Below are 21,003 nucleotides of genomic sequence, written 5' to 3'. Positions count from 1 at the left end.
CACCAGCATCTGTGGCTGGCATCTTCAGAGAATGCTTTGCCTGGAAAAATTGGGTGTATATATACTGTGTGAGCCTGGGAATGCAGCAGTGATTTGCATGTGTATTGTTCTGTGCTGATGGTTGGCCTCAGGCAAAGCATTTCCAGGCAAAGATGCCAGCCACAAATGCTGGCGAAACATCAGGAAGAAACTTTTCTGGAACATGGCCACATAGCCCGAAAACCCCACAAAAAACTATCTTGTAGCACCTTTGAGAATGACAGCCGGAACAGACTGGCAGCTTCAGCTGGCTTCAAGCCAGCTTGGGGACATGACGTTTACATTGCCATGCCCCCAAGTTACCTGGAAGTCACGCCAGTGATTACATGCCAGGCAGCTTGGGGATATGGCGTTTAGACCAGCTGGAAGCTAACTGAAGCTGTGGTGGGGTGGCTTCAATCCTCCCCAAATAGGAGCGTCTCTTTGCTGTTCCTATTTGGGCTGAATTCTGGCCAGATTGGGGCTGCGGTGTGCGGTTGCCACGGCCCCAATTCAGCTTTGTCGGGGCGGTTTAAAGCCGCCCCTTTGGGGCAGTCTATTTCACCCCTAACAGAAAGAAAGGACAGTATGAGCTTTTGTAGACTTAAATCTACTTCCTCAGATGCATTGTAAAGCTCCCCATAATCACTAAAGCTGATATTTAGAGCTGCTACATAATGCTAAAACATTACATTCTTATGGGGAAAAGAATGACATAGGATTTAGTATGGACTACCTGTAAGGATTTCTGACACTTTTTCTGATGAGCAAAAAAGTGACCAACTGCTGATTTACAGCTCAGTTTGTACTGTTTTTGATACTGAGAAAATGTGCCTGGCAAGATCCTTGCTGCCTTGGCTCATGCTTGCTGTCACCAACATATCCATCAGGCCTTTGGAAGTTATGACCTTTCCTGGATAACCCTTGGGAAAACCTTGATTCAGACTTGGTTTGATGAGTTTGATGTAAGTGACAGGTCTAGTCTAGAGTAGTAGTGTCTCTGGCCTGGCCAGGTGTCCATATCCATGGCTTCTTTTTTATATACAAGGTTAAATGCAAATAATAAAATATAATCAAAATCAAGATCAGCGTGGTTATAAGATATAATCTAAATCATGATTCAACCAGTTCTGATCAGAAGATGTTGTTGCCAAATTTCCCTAATGAAATCCCTTAGGTCAGATTGACATTCTGAAGTAGTCTCAGGCTCTGAAATATTCTTTTTTTTCCTTCCCAAGTGTCCTGAAGATCTCTAGTCCAGATCTGTGGAAGCAGTTAGTCCTGTTTTGAATAATGTGTTGTTATTTTAAAACCTTGAATATTGATTATTGTTTAGTTGCCTGCATTCAGCATTAACAAGTTTTTCAAAAAGTCTGAAAAGTTGGTGCATATGTCTGAAGTAAACAGGGCCCTCAGGATCAGTATACTTCTTTAAAACTTGTTTGGAACTTGTTTGCAGTTTGCACTTACACTCTTTGCTCTTTCCTGTCAATCTTGGTGAGAGAATTTCACAGTGTTATGGTGCATCATGCCAAATTCTGAGTAATGCTGTTTCTGTATCAGTGGCAGTGGGGTGCTGTATTTGTTTCTAGAAAATCTATTTTATCTACCCTATTCAAAGTCCAGAGAGCTCTCTAGGTATGGCTAAGTGCTTTCATATGGCAATGAGACCTTGGGCTTTCCCCCCCGGAACATATTTGTTTTGGAATTCTCAAATTTCAAAAACAGCTTGTCATAAGCTGCTAGGGTTCATATGCACTCTCGATGTGCTTCCTCCTGCCCGTCTTTTAAAGTGAAAAAGGTAAGTAGATGTCTACGATGCATGGTTCTCTTGTATGTAGTATTATTTTATAAACTTTTGGTCATATTTTTTGCCATTATCTTAACTGAGAGCTAAGCAGTTAAACATGGTGCAGTTTTGCCATTTCTGTTAACTAGATGATAAAAATGTTTACAAGAACAGTTGCTAGCTCTTCAAAATGGTTTTCTAATTATGTTTTTGACAGCTGCGAAATGAAGAGACAAGAAACAAGCTAATTGAAGCTAATATGAATGGGAAACTCCAAAGTGGACTCTTCAAAAAGTAAGACTCTCAGTCCCAGAGTAGATGGTATGGATGTCTTGTAGGATGTGGTGTGACTCACTGATGCAAACTATTTGGAAACAGAAGTTACCTTTAGCTTGTAAAGGTCAGGTGAGTGACTAGCATGATATGAAACTGTCTGAACAGTTGTCCAGTATTTTCTTTTGCAAATCCTATTCTGTTGAAGAGTATGTATTTTCCTCTCAAAACTAGGAGCTGTTTGCAGTCTGGTGTAGTCATTTTCACCACTCCACTGACATGCTTCCAAGGAAAATGGCTGGAATTAACAAACTAAAAATCCACACTGTTCTCCAAATAACTAGACCTGTGATGGCGAACCTTTTCAGGGCTGAGTGCCTCAGCTAAAAGTTTTTCCAGCACCGGGTGTTACCTGGTGCCCGAGGTGGGACATCATCCCTCCAAGAGTGGGACTTCTGGAGCGGGACTTCTCCCCATATGGCTTTCCTGGCCTCCAGCTGCCTCCTGAAAGGCAGCTGGGGGCCGGGAAAGGTCTGGGAGGAGCAGGAACAGGTGTGTGCCTGTTCTTCTTTCTTCTTATGTGCCTTTCCAGAGAGACAGTTTGGAGCTGGGAAAGGTCTGGGAAGAGGAGGAACAGGTGCACGTGCCTGTTCCACCTTCTCTCTGCCGGCTGCCGGGCCAAATGGTGTCACGTGCCATAGGTTGACCATCACAGAGCTAGACCTTCTTTTTTATAGTTAGAACGGTCTCATGCTGAATCCAGGCGAGTGCATTGTAATATTAAAGGTAAAATTGCTAATATTGCTCTTCAGAAAATATACTTGGGACAGTTTGTCTAATTTTTATATTTCAAGCCTCTCAAGTAGAGTATTTAACCAGTACCTTTTTCAACATTTGTACCACAGCAAAGAGAAGATTCTTTATGAGTCAGACACTTTGAAATCTTTGAGAAGAGAAGAGGAAAACAAAGAGTCCAGTAGTTCCAGCTCTGAGGATGAAGAAGCTGAGGAAGATGATGCATCAGAGTCAGATACTGAGAAAGAAACAGGTAATATACAGAACTTAGATTCTTGCCTTGTAAAATAGTGAAGGGCCTGGAAATTTTATGACTACAGAAATACTTGGAAGAAAATTGTAAAGTATAAGACAGTTTATATGGGCACTGAACTTTGCTAGTCAAGAATGCAAGTGGGACTGCCAATGAAATGTTTTAGTGTTTAGTGCTTTGATTCAGGTTACTGCAGTCTATTTTCACTGAGCATGCGCTCTCTACTTCAGGCTTGTTTTAGAAACTCTTGCAGAACAGCTGTTTTCCAAAAACTTTTCATGCTTCTACAAACTGTGGAGTTTTGGTTTGGTGGTACTTCCACTTTTTGAATGGCTGCTGCCACTTTAACTCTATAAGTGATATATCTTGGACACTTGAAAAATATTGTACTGATTAATTTCTGACATCATGACAGTCCTCCAGATGTTTTTGACTTCATCTCCCAAAATCCCACTGAGCATGGCTCATGGTCTGAGAATTCTGAGAGTTGAAATCCTAAACATCTCTTAAGATCAGATTCTGAGAATCATTGATTTAGCTCATTCCTTTATGGACATGTAAAGTCTTTTGTGCAGTCATACATTTTAATCATCTAAAAAATTAGTCCACTATACACATCTCAGATTTTGTAAATCCTGAAAAAATGCCATTGTAGCAATGGCCATAAATAAGAATACACCAGATTCTAAAAACTAATGTATTCACAGTATATATTCCTGCAGTATGAAATTAGACCAGTACTTGATACTAAAATTACTCACCAAAGCAAATATAATAGTGTTATCTTGCTTACAATAATTAATCAAAGAATTTCAGTCTGTGGGAAAATCTTTTCATAGACCAGCCTCTAAACCCTAGAAAAAATAGATATAATAATAATAATAATAATAATAATAATAATTTAATGGATTTTTTATATACCGCCCATCACTGGGAATCCGGCGGTTTACAACAGAGGGATAATAGGACGTTCCCTGCCCTCAGGCTTACAATCTAAAAGACATGACACAAAAGGAAGGAATGGTGGGGGGGGGGGATCAGGTCCAGCATTTCTTCTCTCCCTCTGAGCCTGGACCATATGTTTATTCAAGCTAGAGAAATCTGTCTTATTTCCTAATTAAGCCTTAAAACCATCCCTTTCCCCCCCCAAACTTCCCACTTACTGTATTTCATGCTGCAGTATACAGTGGGCCCTTTGTATACCCTGGGGTTTGGTTCCAGGAGCCTCCATGGATACCAAAATCCATGGATGCTCAAGTCCCATTATATAGAATGGACAGTAAAATGGTAAAATCAAGGTTTTCTGTTTGGAATTTGTATATTTTTTGAATATTTTCCAACTGTGGGTGCTTGACTCAGTGGATAAAAAATCCGCAGATATGGAGGGCCAATTGTATAGCTAGTCTGCAGTTCAGTAGTGGTATGTCGCTTAGTCCAGAAATGTAACACTATTTATGCATACCTGCAAGAACCTCCAACAATTTTTTTTTACTGAAAACTGCATTTTCTGTTCTGTCTCCTCACTAAGTATTTTTAATAGAATTAAAGAGGATGGCAAGAATAGCCAGTTTGAGGGATGGAGTCTTTCAGTATGTTTGCACATGCATAAGCCATTCAAAGCAGTAGTGGCCAGAATTAGTTGTTTTTTTGGCCACAGGCTTAGAATATATGTTATAAGATATCGGCATTCTGTCTACTGTTTGCTATAAAAAAAGCATTCCACTGGCTGCCAGTCAGTTTCCAGGCAAGGTACAAAGTGTTGGTTATTACCTTTAAAGTCCTACATGGTTTGGGTCCAAGTTACCTACAGGATCGCCTCCTCCCATATAATCTTCCCCATATGCTCAGGTCCTCTGGTAGACATTTACTCCAAACATCCAGGACTAGCTTGTCAACTGTCAGCCAGTGGGCTTTTTCTTCAGCCTCCTTTAGACTGTGGAATGACCTGCTGGAAGAGATTTGAAAGCTGAATATGTTGTCTGAGCTTAAAAAGCATTAAAGACCAGTCTCTTCCAGCAGGCTTATCCAGATGATTTTTAAACTGTGAATTTTAAATGTTGAATTTTAGATGTGCATTATTTTAATATGTGTATATATTATTTGTCCTTTTAAATTGATGTGTGTTTTAAGTGAAGTATTTTAAGAGATGTTTGTAAATTGTTGCTGTTTCCTGCCTTGATCCATGGGGAGAGGCAGGTAAGAAATAAATATTATTTTTATTAGGCCTAAAAAAATCCAAAAGTAAAAATAACAAATAAAAAAATTGCCAAAATACGATACTGAGACATGAAGTGCACAAATGCTGTAAGCAGACTGAGTGTGGGTAATGAAATGGCACTGTATTGTGTAACTGAGAAGTGCCTTATTAGTGAAGCACTCCAAAGCGAAGCACCTTAAAGCAAGGTGCATCTGTATTATCTTAGCACTTAGCCTCTAGTACCTGGTATTTAAAAGCCTGATCCAGATGCTCTTCAACATGAAGTCCAGTCAAAACTGGTTTAAAAGATAAATCATACTTTATTCCAGAATTTAAAATGATACTTGCAAAGTGAAGATGAGATTCTCTTGACGTGGTCATAACAGCTGTTACCAAAATCATTCATGGCCTAAGTTTTGTAGGGATCGCCTTGGTCGATGATCTCTGTCTGTCATTGACAGGGGAAGTGCGGCCCTGTTGGTGCTCTTGGACGTCTCAGTGGCCTTCGATACCATAGACCATGGTATCCTTCTGAAATGCCTGAGAGAGTTGGGAATCGCTGGATCTGCTTTGCAGTGGCTACGTTCCTACCTCTCAGGCAGATTCCAGATGGTGATGCTGGGGGACAGCTGTTCCTCTACGAGAGAGGTGACATCTGGCGTCCCTCAGGGCGCCATTCTGTCCCCCATGCTGTTTAACATTTACATGAAGCCGCTGGGTGAGATCATCTGGAGACATGGGGCAGGGTGTTATCAGTATGCTGATGACACCCAAATTTATTTCTCTATGTCTCGGGCTGTTTCAGTGACCAAGGAGGGCATCTCCCCCCTGAATGACTGCCTGAAGTCGGTAATGGATTGGATGAGGGAGAATAGACTTAAGCTGAATCCAAATAAAACGGAGGTACTCGTGATAGGTAACCCCAATCCGGATGTGGAGATAAGTTCGCCAGTTCTAGATGGGGTTACACTTCCCCTGAAAGAATGCGTGCTCCTGGATTTGTCGCTTCAACTGTCTTCTCAGATTGATGCGACAGCCAGGAGTGCCTGTTATCAGCTTCGGCTGATACGCCAGTTGCGCCCCTACCTGGAGCAGTGGGACCTAGAAACGGTCGTACTTGCTCTAGTAACCTCTCGCCTTGATTTCTGCAATGCGCTCTACATGGGGCAATCTTTGTGCCACATCCAGAAGCTCCAATTGATACAAAACATGGCAGCCAGACTGGTCGCCGGAAAATCCAAGTTCGACCATATTACACCTATTTTAAAATCACTACATTGGCTGCCTATTCGCTTCCGGGCACAGTACAAGGTGTTGGTTATCACCTATAAAGCCCTACATGGCCTGGGTCCAGTCTACTTGAAGGAACGCCTCCTCCCATACAATCCTTCCCGTACACTCCGATCCTCTGGGAAAAATCTCTTACAATCTAGAAAGACAAGACTGGCGGTGACCTCCCGGAGGTCCTTTTCTGTCACCGCTCCAAAAACTTGGAATGACCTGCCGGAAGAGATTCACCAATTATCTTTGCTCAAGGCTTTCAAAAAGGCGACAAAAACCTTTCTCTTCCGGCAGGCCTTCCCCGATTGATAATGTCCAGAACCAATTGAATCCCCCTCCTTTTATTATTTTTATTATTTGAGTTTTTTTTTTAATTTTGATGTATTGTTATGTACTTTTTAACCATGTTTTACTGTTTCATTTTATAGTTGGGAGGGAGGGTTGGGTCAGGGGTTTGTGGGGCTTGTTCTTTTTATTGTTGTATATTGTATTTTCTTTGTTGTTACCTGCCTCGATCCTCAATCGGAAGTGGCGGGATATAAATAAATAAATAAATAAATAAATATTATTATTATTATTATTATTATTATTAAAGTTGGGTTAAGAGCTCTATTTTTTTCCAGTGAGTTAATTCAGTAACCAGCAGAACTTATCTTACTCAGTTCTTACCAAAATACTGTTAGGAAATATAGTGCTACTGAGTAGATCCCACACAGATTTTCTAGGATGATGTTTTTTTCCCCACACTGTGGAAGGTGACTTGTACTGTATAATATAAATTTCTTTCATGTTTATGCCTACTAGGCATACTTTTTGATTTTAATGCATCAAAGAAATCGGAGCTTAAATGTCAGGAGCACTTTGCCATAAATCAAAAATTGTAGTAAAATATTCACATTTTTTTATCTTTCTTTTTCTTGCTTATTTTCTAGAAAGAAAGGACGAGTCTGTTGCTAACCATTCCAATCCTCAGTCCAGAATGCTCATCACAGAAACAGTACCACCACCTGAGCATAACTCTTTTACTATGGCTCCTGCCAGAAAAGTAAGTAGAGAATGACGCAGATCCGTCCTTTGAGAATTTGAAGAAAGCTGTGGGACCTGAGTTTTCAAGTTGTGGGCTGGGCTGTTGATGACCTGAGCTCATTGAGGTCTCTCATTCGGTTCACCTTAAACCAAAGCTGACTTGACAGCAAAACAACAGCAAATGGACTCCATCACCAGAAAAAGACACACAAGCATATACATGAAGGGTTTTGCATACAAGTTATTTTACTTCTGTGCAAATTAATTTCTCTTACATAGGCAAGTCTGTAATGAGAAAAAATAACATGAAGATTTGAAAAAACTAAAATTTTACCTTTAATTTCAGTGTGACAGAAGTAATTTAAAGTAACAGGAAGGAAATACAAGCAATTATTTTTGCACTCACTTCACAGACTTCCTGAAGCCCAAGGAATAATTTCTGGTTTTAATTAACAGATTTGAGATTATAATCCCATGAAAACAGACTATATATGAGTAAATTTTATTAAATTCCGTGGATCTTCCATATAAACACAGAAAGGATTGGGCTAACTATCAATACATACTGAGCAGATTTTTAAAATTCAGTGGATGTCAGGAACTTCTTTTTGACCAGAAAGTTGCCATTCCTTAACCAACAATCTTTGAAGAAGGAGGCAAGCATGAAATTTCTGAGTCAAAGCTAGTTAGAGTATTTGATTCTGTTTGTTTAGGCATGAATAGACATGGTGGCTTACTGTTGTCCTAAAGGTATACTAATTAATAACAAAAAGCCAGAAAGATTTTGTACTAAGTAGACACTATGCTTATTTAAGATTTTTATACAAATATTATACTATACTTAATGTGTTTCATGAACGTTTAGCCAAACTGTTTATATTTATATGGGTATTCATGTGTATGTACAGGCACATACCTTTCATTCTCTGCCAGCTGATGATAGCAGTCCATAGTTGCACAAGACCTTCAGTTTTTAACAGTTAATCATTTAAATAATTTAAGTTGTGATATTAATTTAATAATATCATATCACACAGTGGGTTAGAATGAAACATCATGATGGACTAGATTGGAAATGAGGAAGTACAGTCTCTAGACTCCATTTTGTAGCCCTTGAATCCTCTTTGTCAGTCCTGCAAAGCCTTCAATCCTCAGTTAAAAAGATAAAAATCAGCATGGTGTTTGGGTGTGGTTTTCCTCTAAATCATGCAGAAAGTTCCCCAAATATTTTAAATCATGTGCGATACCCCTACAGTCCTCAAACACAACTCACCCTATACCTCCGTTTTCATTGTAGTCCTTTTCTAAATGGTCACCAACATGATTTAATGGTGTTCCGTGAAAGAAAGGAAGTACAGTGCACCCTTGCTTTACGCGGGGGATCCGTTCCGGACTCACCCGCATAAAGCAAATTCTGTGTATGTTCGAGCCCCATTCAAATTCCCCATGCTCAAGCCCCATTTAAAGGGGTGGCGCGCCCCTATGGGACACGCCACCCCTTCCTCGCAGTGCGGCTTTCAGCATATGCTGAAAGCCACATAAAGTGCGCCCGCATATGACGCGGGCGTGCTGTATGTATGTATAAATAAGGATATGAGGTGTTACATTGTTACAAAATATTCATCTGTCACTTTTCTTTCAAGGCATTTGTGTCCAGAAATGATTTGAGAACTGTTTCTCCTTGCAATGAATCAGCAGCATTATGCCTTTTAGGATGAAAAATGTTGGTTTTGATCTTAATATAAATGAAGATTTCTCCTTTATTGTATAGACTGGGCCAGTTTTTATTACCCATCCCCTTGTCTCCCAACTGTATTCTAAGAAATGAAGAGCACACTTGAGTTATGGTTATGATGGTTGAGAGGCACATTGTAAGAACACATCCTTTTTTTCCTTCGTAAGAATCCTGAATTTTGCTCTGTTTTGAATTTTGAAATTTAAGAGAGAGGTTTGATTTCTGACTGGTCTTTGTCTTCTGTTTATCAGAAAAGATGATAGACGAGCTGACCTGCAAGGCTGTGTCAAAGAGTATTTATATTCCTCTGCATGTTGTAACTGCAATGCACTTGGCACTGCAGTAGGTACTACAAAAGATATCCCAAGTTATGTAATCTTCCCTAGACTTGTTGGGGCCATGAATACTAAGATACTACACAATGATGGGATTGAGCTTGTAAATATTTAGTACTCAGCTTCTTCTTGCTAAGTGAAGTGAAAAATGTCTTTGGAAAGAACTTCTAATTTAACTCCCTTCTGTCTTAAAACATTATGTTACTGATTATCAATGTATCATGCCTTTGGAGGCATACTTTTAAATAACATGGTCAGTGCTATGTGATTGATTTGAAATTATATCTTTGAGACGTTTGGGTGAATGTAATTCTGATACTATCAACATTTTCTTGATTTATTTCAGTCAGCCCCTTACATTTTTTGGAAATAGCTGTTTTGCTGGAGGGGTAAAAAAAGAGGGATTATTGACAGACTTGGGGCAGTTTTCAACAGTTATAGGTAGCAACAGGTTCCTCTAGGGTCCAAATAATACAGAAAAACACATCCACATGCTATGTGTCCTTCCAGGACCTTCATCGTAGTCCCAAACCTCCCCATTCTTGCTAAAAAAAATGCCAAATAGAACCCTTAGTTTTAAATGGTAAATCAAGCTCCAAGGTGGGATTTACTATTTAAATACTGTTTCCCCCCGTTTGTTTTAACCCCCAAATAGCCCCTTTAAGCCCTACTCCTTCAAAATTTTTCTTGGCCTGAAACAGATGTTTGTGAGCAGGAGAAGATTAGAATCATGCCACCTGAGCCTCCCCCCCAGCGGGGCCCCCCCCCCCCCCGAGTTTTGGAGGGTTGGAAGGGGAAGTTTTCCCTGCCAAGATTCAGAGAAGGTAAAAATATCCAGTGGATCCTCAGAAATTGCTTATCCCTACTGTAATGTGGGGGTATTCATCAGGAAAATGAAAAAGAAAGAAAGAAAAGAAAGGTAATTAGGAAAAACCAAGATTCTAGAAATCTTTTAAATATATTTTTTATTTTGACTTACAAATGTAATACATTATTAACTGAGTTTTAACCAGACTTTTGAATGATGGTTGTTTGGTAGTGGTGGAAACTGGATAGAAGGGGACTTAACTAGGGGGTGTCAAGGGGATCCTTCAGTCAAAGTACTGATACACATGAAAGACAAACGGAGCCAGTGAGGAAGGCATGTCTCTGAGTGGGGAGAGCACGTCTCTGCGGAAGGAAGAGGAGGAATATCTGGGGTCAATTCTTTGAAAGAATCCTTCACCTCTCTTGGATTGAAAGTCTTTACTCACCACAGGGAAAAGTAGGAAGCCAGCTGTGCCTTCTCTGCCTCTGTGAAGAAGGATCGAGAGTCCTTCCTTGCCAGGGAGATGCTTCTCGCTTTGGACCTGGTCACCTTGGGAGCAGCCACTGAGCAGCAGTCAAGAAGTCTGTTGCCTGCAGTAGCCTTCGCTACAAGGCTGGCACAGGTGAAAGGCTTCTTGGTTGCAGCTTAGGCAGCTCTTCAGTTGCTGCTCCTTGTCGTGTCCCTTGAAAGTTTGGCTTCTGAGGATGAAGCCAATCCATCGAGCAGCTTCCCCCCCCCCCAAGTTTGGACACTGCAGATGAAACTGACTTATCTTAGCTGAGCCCTCTTCCACCTCAGTCTGACAGCTACTTGAGTAATCAATAGGAGGAGGATGTAGAAGAGATAACACCTCAAGAATGGAAAAGGTGTCTAGAGTAGACTCCCCACAGGTGAAGTGAGAGGCTTCATGGATGCAACAGGGAAACAGCCTCCTGAAATATGGATTGCAAGGAGGGTGGGGCTGAGTCAGCATGCTTTATAAAGTGTGGGCTTTTCCCCTCACAGTTATTGGAAACAACTATATTTCTTTCTGAAGCCTGCATTTACGATGAAACTTGACCCTGGATTGTTCCTTGATTTTGCTTTCTGTGAATAGTGCATATAGGATTTATGGCTCTTGACCTTTGGACTGATTGACATTGGATTCTGCTTGCTCCTTTGGCTTCTGAAATCCTGCCACCCTGCCTACTAATGCTGCATGAGGACAGCATACTCCCAAGTTGACCAGATGCAAAAGGGGCAGTGAAGAGCAGCAGCCAAAAAGCCTCTTCCCCCATGCCAGCCTTTGCCACAAGAGCTCCCAAAGTGAGCGGGAGTAAGCAACCAGTCAAATAGCTACTGAGAAGCTTCTCGCCTGCACCAGCCTTTGCCTCTTGGCCACTATGAGCAAGAGGTTTCTGGTCATTGCTCACTCAGCTGCTTGTCAGCTGCTCCCAGGGTAACCATGTGCAAAGGGAGCAGCAACTGAACAGTTGATCAAGCAGCTGGCATGGGTGAGAGGCTTCTTGGTCATTGCTTCCTTGGCACCTGGCCATCTTGGGAGCAGCAAATGAGCCAGCTGGTCAGCCAGCCTTCCAAGCAAGCGGTTTGAGCAAGCCTGGGCCACTGACACTGCTGTATGTGCACATGAGGCAATGGATGCAGAGGCGGTGGTGAGCTGAGCACAATTGAGGTAGATGCCACAGATTGGCTGGCTGCTGCAAAAACAGTAGACCTGATATCAAGAAATAGGCATTGGGGAGCATTAGGGTTGTCACCCAAGACGAAAAGGGCAGTAGCTTGAAAAGGTTTGGGGATAAGTGTTTGAGACAAAAAATATGTTCAGTGCTTGGGCTGAATTTATACAAGTGATCACAGCATCACATCAGAACCAATTTTATGTTTATAAATTTTAAAAGGAGTATTCATACAAATAAGCATCTAATAGGAAATACAGAATAACTAGAAGGATAGAGTAATGCGCATTTTCACTTTAAGTAACTGATCGCAATAGCAAGTACATTTCTATACTGCTTATCAGTGCGCTTAAGCACTCCTTAAGCAGTTTACAATGTGTAAGCTAATTGTCCCCAACAAACTGGGTTTTCATTTTAGCGACCTCGGAAGGATGTACATTTTAACACTGTTATCTGTTATGTAGTCTGAATTTTTTTTAATGTTGTATACTTGTAATGATTTTAAACTATAGGTTATTGGAGTGGCAAAACCATTAGGGAGTTTAGTTTTTGTGCGATACCCCTAACTCTTCCTCATCACCTTCTTTCCCTTTTGCAGTTTACACCATTACTCAGCAAGTCTGAAGAGCAAAAGGATGAATCTCCTTCATCATGGAGACTAAGCCTGCGAAAAACTAGTAGCCAAAACACACTTAGTGAAAGCAGTATTCCTTGTGACACATTGAAGGAGAAGGGCAGCTCAATCTATCGCTCCTCATCAACCCCTAGGATTTCTGCACTATTAGACAACAAAGAGAAGGTGTGGAGTGATCTTTGTCTTAGCTAGAAATGTGTGGCTTAGAGGCTTGTGCAGTGCTAATTAATGTGTCCTCTTTTTTAAAAGCAAGGTTTTTGTTTTTTGTATTTGGTTAATTAATCCCAATGTCTATACTATATCTTGACCTCAAAATGACAACATAAGAGACTGAATCATGCCAAGATTCAATCCTGCTTCTGACAGTGGCCAGCCAAAGGCTTTTGAGATGCTCATGTGAGCTGTGGTGGCAATAGTTTTCCTTGTTGTCAGGGCACTAGTATATGAATACACTGTCCCTGAAAAAGGAAGCTTTTCCATCTGTCATCCCTGATAATATATCATGGCCTTAGAATCAGCCTTTAGATACCTGTTATCTGAAACAATTGTTCATCAGTATTCCATACTGTAGTCACGATCACAATAGTTAAAGCTGGAGGGAAGTGACAAAGTATTATGATTTGTATGAAGAAAAGTAAAATTTCAATCATGGTGAATAAAAACAAAATTGCCTGTGATAAACATCATAGAACAAAAGCACTAGAGAAGAACTTTTCTTAGTTCAGGAACTAGATGTCTTATGGGGTTACCAGAATTTTTGACTGAAAATGTCACCATCAGTAATATCTTCATTTTGATTTTTCCTTTATTTCAGCAGGACCAGGACAACAAAGTTTATTTTGCTTCAATAGCTCCTCGAAGATTAAACAGTACTGGTGACATAGAAGAAAAGGAGAACCGGTAAGACTTTGCATGTGTGACACAACTTTTAGGGATGAATATTCATGATTTGAATCTTCTCAAGAGTTTCTCACTGTCAGGGATGATGGGAGTTGTAGCTCTTCACCTCTGGCTTGAACTCACCACCTGGTTGTGCACCAGTTTTGGCCAGTGGTTATAGCTTAGCAAGAGTTACAGAGAATAGGCTGAAGACCCCGACAAACTCTCCAAGCCTTCTCACTCTTGCTTCCACAGAAGTCTTCACCCTTCTTCAGGATCCAGCTGGTTCTTGTAGCTTCACCCAAGACACCAGACAACTCAGTAGTCTTATATAAAAGATCTACTTTATTCTACTATATACAGCTCCAAAACTATCCAACACAACAATACTCTACTCCTCACTATCCACTACTACTACCCACTCTACAACCCACAAAATACATTGGGATGCATAGTCATTATTATAGTCAATGCATGGTACCACCCACTGTTGTCTGTTTCCACCCAGTAGGCGTGTACACCATTCTCATTGGTTCTCTTGATTCATCCTACAATTAATGATTTCATCATCTCAGCCTTGACCACTTAACAATTGTCAGGTGTGTCCAATTATCCACTTTACATTTCTTGTCCTTGGCATTCAGGACTTGTTAATTGTATTACCATTTACACCTGTGTGGTTCTCAATTGGCTTCTGCTGAGTCACCCTGACTCTCACATACATGTTTTATTTCATTTACTGTATATCCCATGTTGCTTTTTCCTTTTTCCTTCTTGTTTGCCTTCAGTTCATTTCCAATTTATGTGTTGCATATTTTGTACTCCGGCCTTGTCATTTTTTCTTTGTCTTCAAATAGTTTTCAGTTTATGATGATCGTAAGGCCAACCTGCCATGGTGTTTTCTTGTCATGTTTTTTCAAAGGGCGCCATTGCTTTCATCTGAGGCTGACAGAGTATGATTTCCCCAAGGTCATCCAGTGAGTTTCCATGGCCAAGTAGGGGTTTGAATCCTAGTCCAGGACTCCAAACAGCTATACCACACTAGCTCTATCAAAAATAAAGTACAGCTGGACCTCCCACATTTGTGAGGTTTAGGTGCAACCCTCAACTAAAGTGGAAAAACCATGAATATAAATTCATATAAACCATAAATATAAATACAAATCATTAATGCTTTTTTTTTACCTGCAATTTTATTTTATACCAGAGGTTGACCATAGAATTGCCCTGGAGAACCTAACAATTCTTAGAAATGTTCTCTGTAGGAATCTCTTATGTCCTCCATGGTGATTTCTCCTTAGCAATCTAACCTGCAGTAGAAATTGACCATACAGCCATGCTGGAAGACCTAGAGATTCTTAGAGAGAACATATTAATTTAATCTGTGAATCATCAGATCTGCAATAGGAAAACCAGCAAATGTTTGGGCCTGACTGTATGTACTTTCAAATTGCTTGTTAAGTTATGATAATGCCATTAATTTCATAGAGTTTTCTTAGGTAACTCAGAAACTCAGATGTAGTTTCCTATTGCTTTCTTCGAACTATAAGCTATAACTCCTGGTATTCCTGCTCAGTCTACTTTCCAAGGACTAACCAGGCCTGATCCTGCTTAGCTTCCAAGATCAGACAGCATCTGATGCCTTCTGGGTATTTAGGCTGTTTGACCTGGAGCATTATATATCATGTGGACTGGAAGAAAATAAAGTGGACTGGAAGAAAATAAATTCATTTGAAATGTGGTGCTGGAGAAGATTGCTGAGGATGCCATGGGCAGCCAAGAAGTCAAACAAATGAGTGCTAGAACAGATCAAACCAGAAATCTCTCTGGCAGCCAAGATGACTAAATTGAGGCTATTGTATTTTGAACATATCATGAGAAGGCATGACTCATTGGAAAAATATGATAATGCTTGGAAAGGTGGAGGGAAGCAGAAAGAGAGGAAGGCTGCATGCTAGTTGGATGGACTCTATAAAGGAGGCCGTGGGTATAAATTTACAGGAAATGAGCAGATCAGTGGAGGACAGAGAATCTTGGAGATGTCCCATCTACAGGGTTGCCATGGGTCGAAATTGACTCTAGGGTGGATAACTACAACAAAAATTATATTTTCAATGTTTTTTTGAAATTGATTTAACCTTAAACTTTCCCATAGAAAGCATGTATTGCCCTTTAAGTAGTGCTGTGCTGACTGTGAGCCTGCACCATACACAAGCTCATTATAGACAGCTTTCAGTTTACGCTGAAGCTGCCCAGCAATAAAAACAATAGTGCACAGCTCTGGTGTGCACACAGCCGTGCAGTGAGCCCAAACCCCATTCTATCCAATGGAATTGAGCATACACGCTTTTTGCTTTATGCAGGGGGTCTGGAACGGATCCCCCGCGTAAAGCACGAGCAGACTGTAGTAGCTTGTTGACGAGCATCTTGATACTTGACATGTCGTAGGGCCACTGAGGCAGTTCAGAACTCCTTTTTAGTCTGAATTCTGGTTCACGACAGACTAATCTGTTGTACATGCTCTGGTAACCTCTCGATTAGATTTCTGTAATGCGCTTTACATGGAGCAACCCTTGTACCAAACCTGGAAGCTTCAATTAGTGCAGAATATGGCTGCTCGGCTGGTTACTGGATGTTCCAGGGCCAGCCATATAACACCAGTCCTAAAAGATCTCCATTGGCTGCCTATTCGCTTCCGGGCCGAATACAAGGTGTTGGTTATCACCTATAAAGCCCTAAATGGCTTGGGTCCAGGGTACTTGGAGGATCGCCTCTCCCCATACAATCCACCCCGCACTCTCAGGTCGGGTGAAAGACATCTTTTAAGAGTTCCAGACGCTCGATATGTATCAGCTCAGAGGGCTTTCTCTATTTCAGCCCCTCAGCTCTGGAACTCCCTCCCCAATGAGCTCCATACTTCCACCTCTCTTGATGCTTTCAAGAAGAACTTGAAGACTTTTTTGTTCCGCCAGGCTTTCCCCCCGTGAACCTTGTGGTCATTCTCTTCCGCTTGACAATGTTTTTGTGTACAGTGGTACCCCGGGATACGAATGCGCCGCCTTACGAAATTTCCGGGTTACGAAAAAAATCCATTTAAAAAAACTGTTCCGGGTTACGAAGGTTTTTTCGGGTTACGAAAAATTTTTTGGTGCTTTTCGGCGCTATTTCACACGAAATCGTGACTTTTCCCCATTAGCGCCTATGGGTTTTTCGGCTTGCGAAGTATTTCAGGTTACGAAAGCGGCGGCGGAACGAATTAATTTCGTAACCCGGGGTACCACTGTATTCCATTCTACACAGCCACTTGTATAGGGTGTTGTTAGTTTTTACTGTTCTTAATTGTTAACTTTGTATTATTGTCATGCTGATGTTTTAATTGTCTTACTCTTTGATGTACACTGCTGTGATCGCTGGAATAGCGGTATAGAAATAAAATTTTATTATTATATTATTATAATCTATATTTTATTAATCTGTGTAACTATTATTGATTGTAGTTTATCAATATATAGAAAACTTCTCTAAACAGATTTCCATTTATGGTCTCATTCCCTCTGCCCTGAACTTGCCTTTTTAGAGAATCTGCTGCTAACTTGGTACGAAGTGGTCCTTATAGCCGGCAACAATGGAGAGAGGAGCCAAGGGGAAAGGAATCTCCTGCAACTAATGCACCTTCCACCTATGTATCTACATACATGAAAAGGTGAGTCAAAGCTCTTGGAGAAGAAGAATAGAAGGCAATGCCTAAAACCTACACAAAGGATAAGACTCCCATTAGGAAGCAATTTTTACTTGTCATTAATTTTCTACAGGAAGAAAAAGAAAAGAAAAAGAAAGAAAGAAAGAAAGGCACCCTGGGGCATAATTAGATGCATCGAAAGTGAGCTATAGTCCATGAAAGCTTATGGTGAAATAAACTGTTAGCAGTCTGTTCCAAAAGACTCCTTTTAAAATATATATATATATATATTTGAAATAGATTAAACTGATTATCTGAGAATTTCCTACATGGAGAAATGATATTCATGTAAGAAAAGCATCTTTTCTAAACCAGCAGAAATTATGGATCCTTAAGGCATGTTTTTCAAGCTAGGTTATCAAAAAATTTTTGTGTGTTTAATGGCCAAAGATGAAGAGAGGAAATACACAAAATACTGTTGTATATAAACATTATCATTTATTTGAACCAAACAATACCAAAGTGTTTGCAAATACAAATAAACAAAACAGACTAGTTATTTAAATCAACAAATCATTGTTGACCAGACTTTTTTTTTATAATCTAGCTAATTGTGTTTGAGTACAGGGCTCCCCCGGGTTACGAAAATAATTCGTTCCGCCGCCGCTTTCGTAACCCGAAAGGCTTCGTAAGCCGAAAAACCCATAGGCGCTAATGGGGAAAAGCCGCGATTTGGTGTGAAATAGCGCCGAAAAGCACCAAATTTTTTTTCGTAACCCGAAAAAACATTCGTAACCCGGAACAGTTTTTTTAAATACATTTTTTTCGTAACCCGGAAATTTCGTAACGCGGCGCATTCGTATCCCGGGGTACCAGTGTACTAGCATAGAGAAGAATGTTTCAAATAACGGGTAAAAAGAATAATTGATAAGTCTGTCAAATGCATTTCGATCTTATGGTGGTTTTTAGTGGTTTAGATGTAAAATGTACATTAGAATAGACAATTCATGCATTTGCATTAATCTCAAATCATAGTTTTGAAAGGGGAAAAATTAGAGTTCACATATCCATGCTTATAATTTATTGTTGTTTGCCTTCAAGTACAGTAGTTTCAACCTATGGCAAACCTAAGGCAAACCTATCATAGGGTTTTCTGCCAGGTTTCTTTAGAGGGGAGGTTGCCGTTACCGTTACCATCCTCTGAGGCTGAGAGAGTGTGACTTGCCCAAGGTCACCCAATGGGTTTCCATGGCTGAGCCAGGATTTGAACCCTGGTCTCCCAGTATCCTAGTTCAATGCTCAAACCACTATGTCACACTGGCCCATGCTTATAATACGTTTAAATTTTTGGTTAGAATTTTCAAACATTTCAGTATTGTTTATAACACTTCAGTATTGTTTATAAATGTTTTACTACTTCTGTTTATTATTTTTCTGACATTAATTTTGTTTCCAATAAGATTGTTTCACTGTCTTGGTGTTAGTTACCCATACCAATTCCACGGGAGCAGCCATTTGGATGGTCTTGTGAATAGAAGTAGCTGCTGCTGTTTCTAATTGCATACAGTGCTTTATATGGCTCTTTCAGCAATTAGATTTCATGACTCAGATTATGTGTAGTTTGCCCAAATCATGAGATGTAGTAAGCAGTGTGGCTGCTCCCAGATCTTGTGAAAACAACATAGTAATGTTTCGGTGAAATATAAAATTGTACTTGCATCCCAAAAGCACTGGGACTTGAGACTGTTTTTTACCAGCTGCATTTCAGTTACGTTAAGTCATATCCCTTGATTTTGAATTGAACCATTGGAATGTCTAAAGTATTGATTGGATTAATAAATAAAATTTTGCTTGACTTTTCAGCAAAAGGAGCAATTTTGAACCTAAAATAGCCTCTTTGCAGGTATCCTGTTTTGGAAATTCTATAGAAATTCATCTATGACCATTGATAATAATTGGCATGTGAAATCTAGCTAATATTATGCCCCTAGTATAATCAACATGTTTGTTGTCCATATGCATTGTTAATCTAATAAACTGATTCCAATATTCCAGTGACAGTCTCATCCTTCATATAATACTCCCAAAACATGGCCATAACATTTGTTATCACCGTGGGTCATGCCTTAATTTAATGGAATGTGCTGGTATATACGATCTTCAGGTAGTTCCTAGTTGTATTATCTTAGCAATTCTAACACTTGTTAAAACCAGTTGACATATCAGTCTATTCATACCTCTCCATAGGATAAACATCCTTTAATCAGTTAAATAGTGTTTTTCATTTTCCTCAGAAAGCTTGCCAAAGTTATATTTAAACATTTATCATAAGCACATAGAGACTTGTTGCATAGGTTGGCTCTTCATGAGGAGACATTTATGACAGCTTTTGGGAAGTGTTCCTTTGTTCCTTTGAATGCATTGCCTTACTCCAGATTCCTGGATTGTTTCAGACTTGGTTTACAGTTAATCAGAGGACTTCGTCTAAATGAATAACTTGCCTATGGGTCACACTTTGATTTTATCCTTGAGCCTGCTTTCAGAATCCTACATTCCTTATTATTTTTAAGTAAAATGGCGACAAAACAAAGATGTATAGGTTTTTTAGTATAATTTATTGGCTATGGGAACAGCCGTTTAGACATTTACATCAGTTACCAAATATAATTATGTAAACATAGTACAATATGAAAAAGCAGTAAATGCTAGTATAGATCTTCAGCTTGACAATAATGTCAAGTATTCCTTGTATTTTGCTAGTTGGTGAGTTTTATCATCCATCAACACTTTTGAAGGATGATGCATATCTGTTTTTAAAATGAATTTTAATTGAAGTTAGTTAAATTCTTTTGCCTGTGCCTGCACACTTTCATACAGGCTTTTTTTTTTTTTGTCTTTCTTCTTTCAAGGGCTGCTTTTAACTATTTCTCCGTTTGAATATTTCTGACCATTTCTTCTTGTCCTGGACTCTTTCATTCTGTTCTTTTACCTGGGAGCAAGTTGCTCTAAATACAGCATATTCAGCTCATGTTTTCATTTTCCTGCTTCTTCTCTTACTATTTCTCTTACTTCTACCTCTTCAGATTTGATTTAATATCTTTTTGATTTGATTTAGCATGGGAAATTACAACAGTACATGAGTCCAAACTGGATTCCTTAACAAGACTCATTTCTAGTTTCCACTGCTTTCATTTTTCTAGTAAACATTTTCTTAGCAATTAAATAAGACCTTCTGTTGGTCTACAGCAATATTTTAGTTCTTCTCTGAAGAAAGCGATTTTCTGCTGTTTTACAGTTCTTCATTTGGTAGAAGTAGTGACCTCACCAGTCCCTACATTTCAGCCAATCGTAATGCATCTTCTGCTACCTCACCCACTATCCTTGATTCATCTACCTCATTGGGCACAGAGTGGCAGCTTGCCTCTTGCCCCACATCTGTCAGTTCTAACACTACAGCATCAGCCCGCCAGTATACCAGGTAAGGGTTCATATGCAGATTCCACTGAAGAGGGTTTAGTTGTGGTGTCAAAGCAGTGATTCTCTTTGAAATGACATTTGTTTCAGAAACTTCTTTCCAATGGGTTCTGCTGGTAGTTGATAAAATATTCACTCTAAAGAATAGCTG

The 21,003-nt window shown here is 39.9% G+C and overlaps 1 protein-coding gene across 1 annotated transcript in view; it reads left to right on the top strand.

The window, feature by feature from the left end:
• The window catches only part of PPP1R12B (protein phosphatase 1 regulatory subunit 12B), a 184,912-nt gene that overhangs the window by 72,909 nt on the left and 91,000 nt on the right, over positions 1-21,003 (top strand). Inside the window, 7 exon segments of the mRNA XM_042461553.1 lie at positions 2,025-2,101; positions 2,986-3,128; positions 7,539-7,651; positions 12,785-12,985; positions 13,638-13,720; positions 17,277-17,402; positions 20,674-20,856. Of these exon segments, the coding sequence (XP_042317487.1) occupies positions 2,025-2,101; positions 2,986-3,128; positions 7,539-7,651; positions 12,785-12,985; positions 13,638-13,720; positions 17,277-17,402; positions 20,674-20,856 (926 nt within the window).

The sequence above is a fragment of the Sceloporus undulatus genome, chromosome 4 (assembly GCF_019175285.1).
Source record: "Sceloporus undulatus isolate JIND9_A2432 ecotype Alabama chromosome 4, SceUnd_v1.1, whole genome shotgun sequence".
Taxonomy (NCBI): Eukaryota; Metazoa; Chordata; class Lepidosauria; order Squamata; family Phrynosomatidae; genus Sceloporus; species Sceloporus undulatus.
The sequence above is the reverse complement of the archived record's forward strand: the minus strand, read 5'-3'. Positions and strand labels throughout refer to the sequence as shown.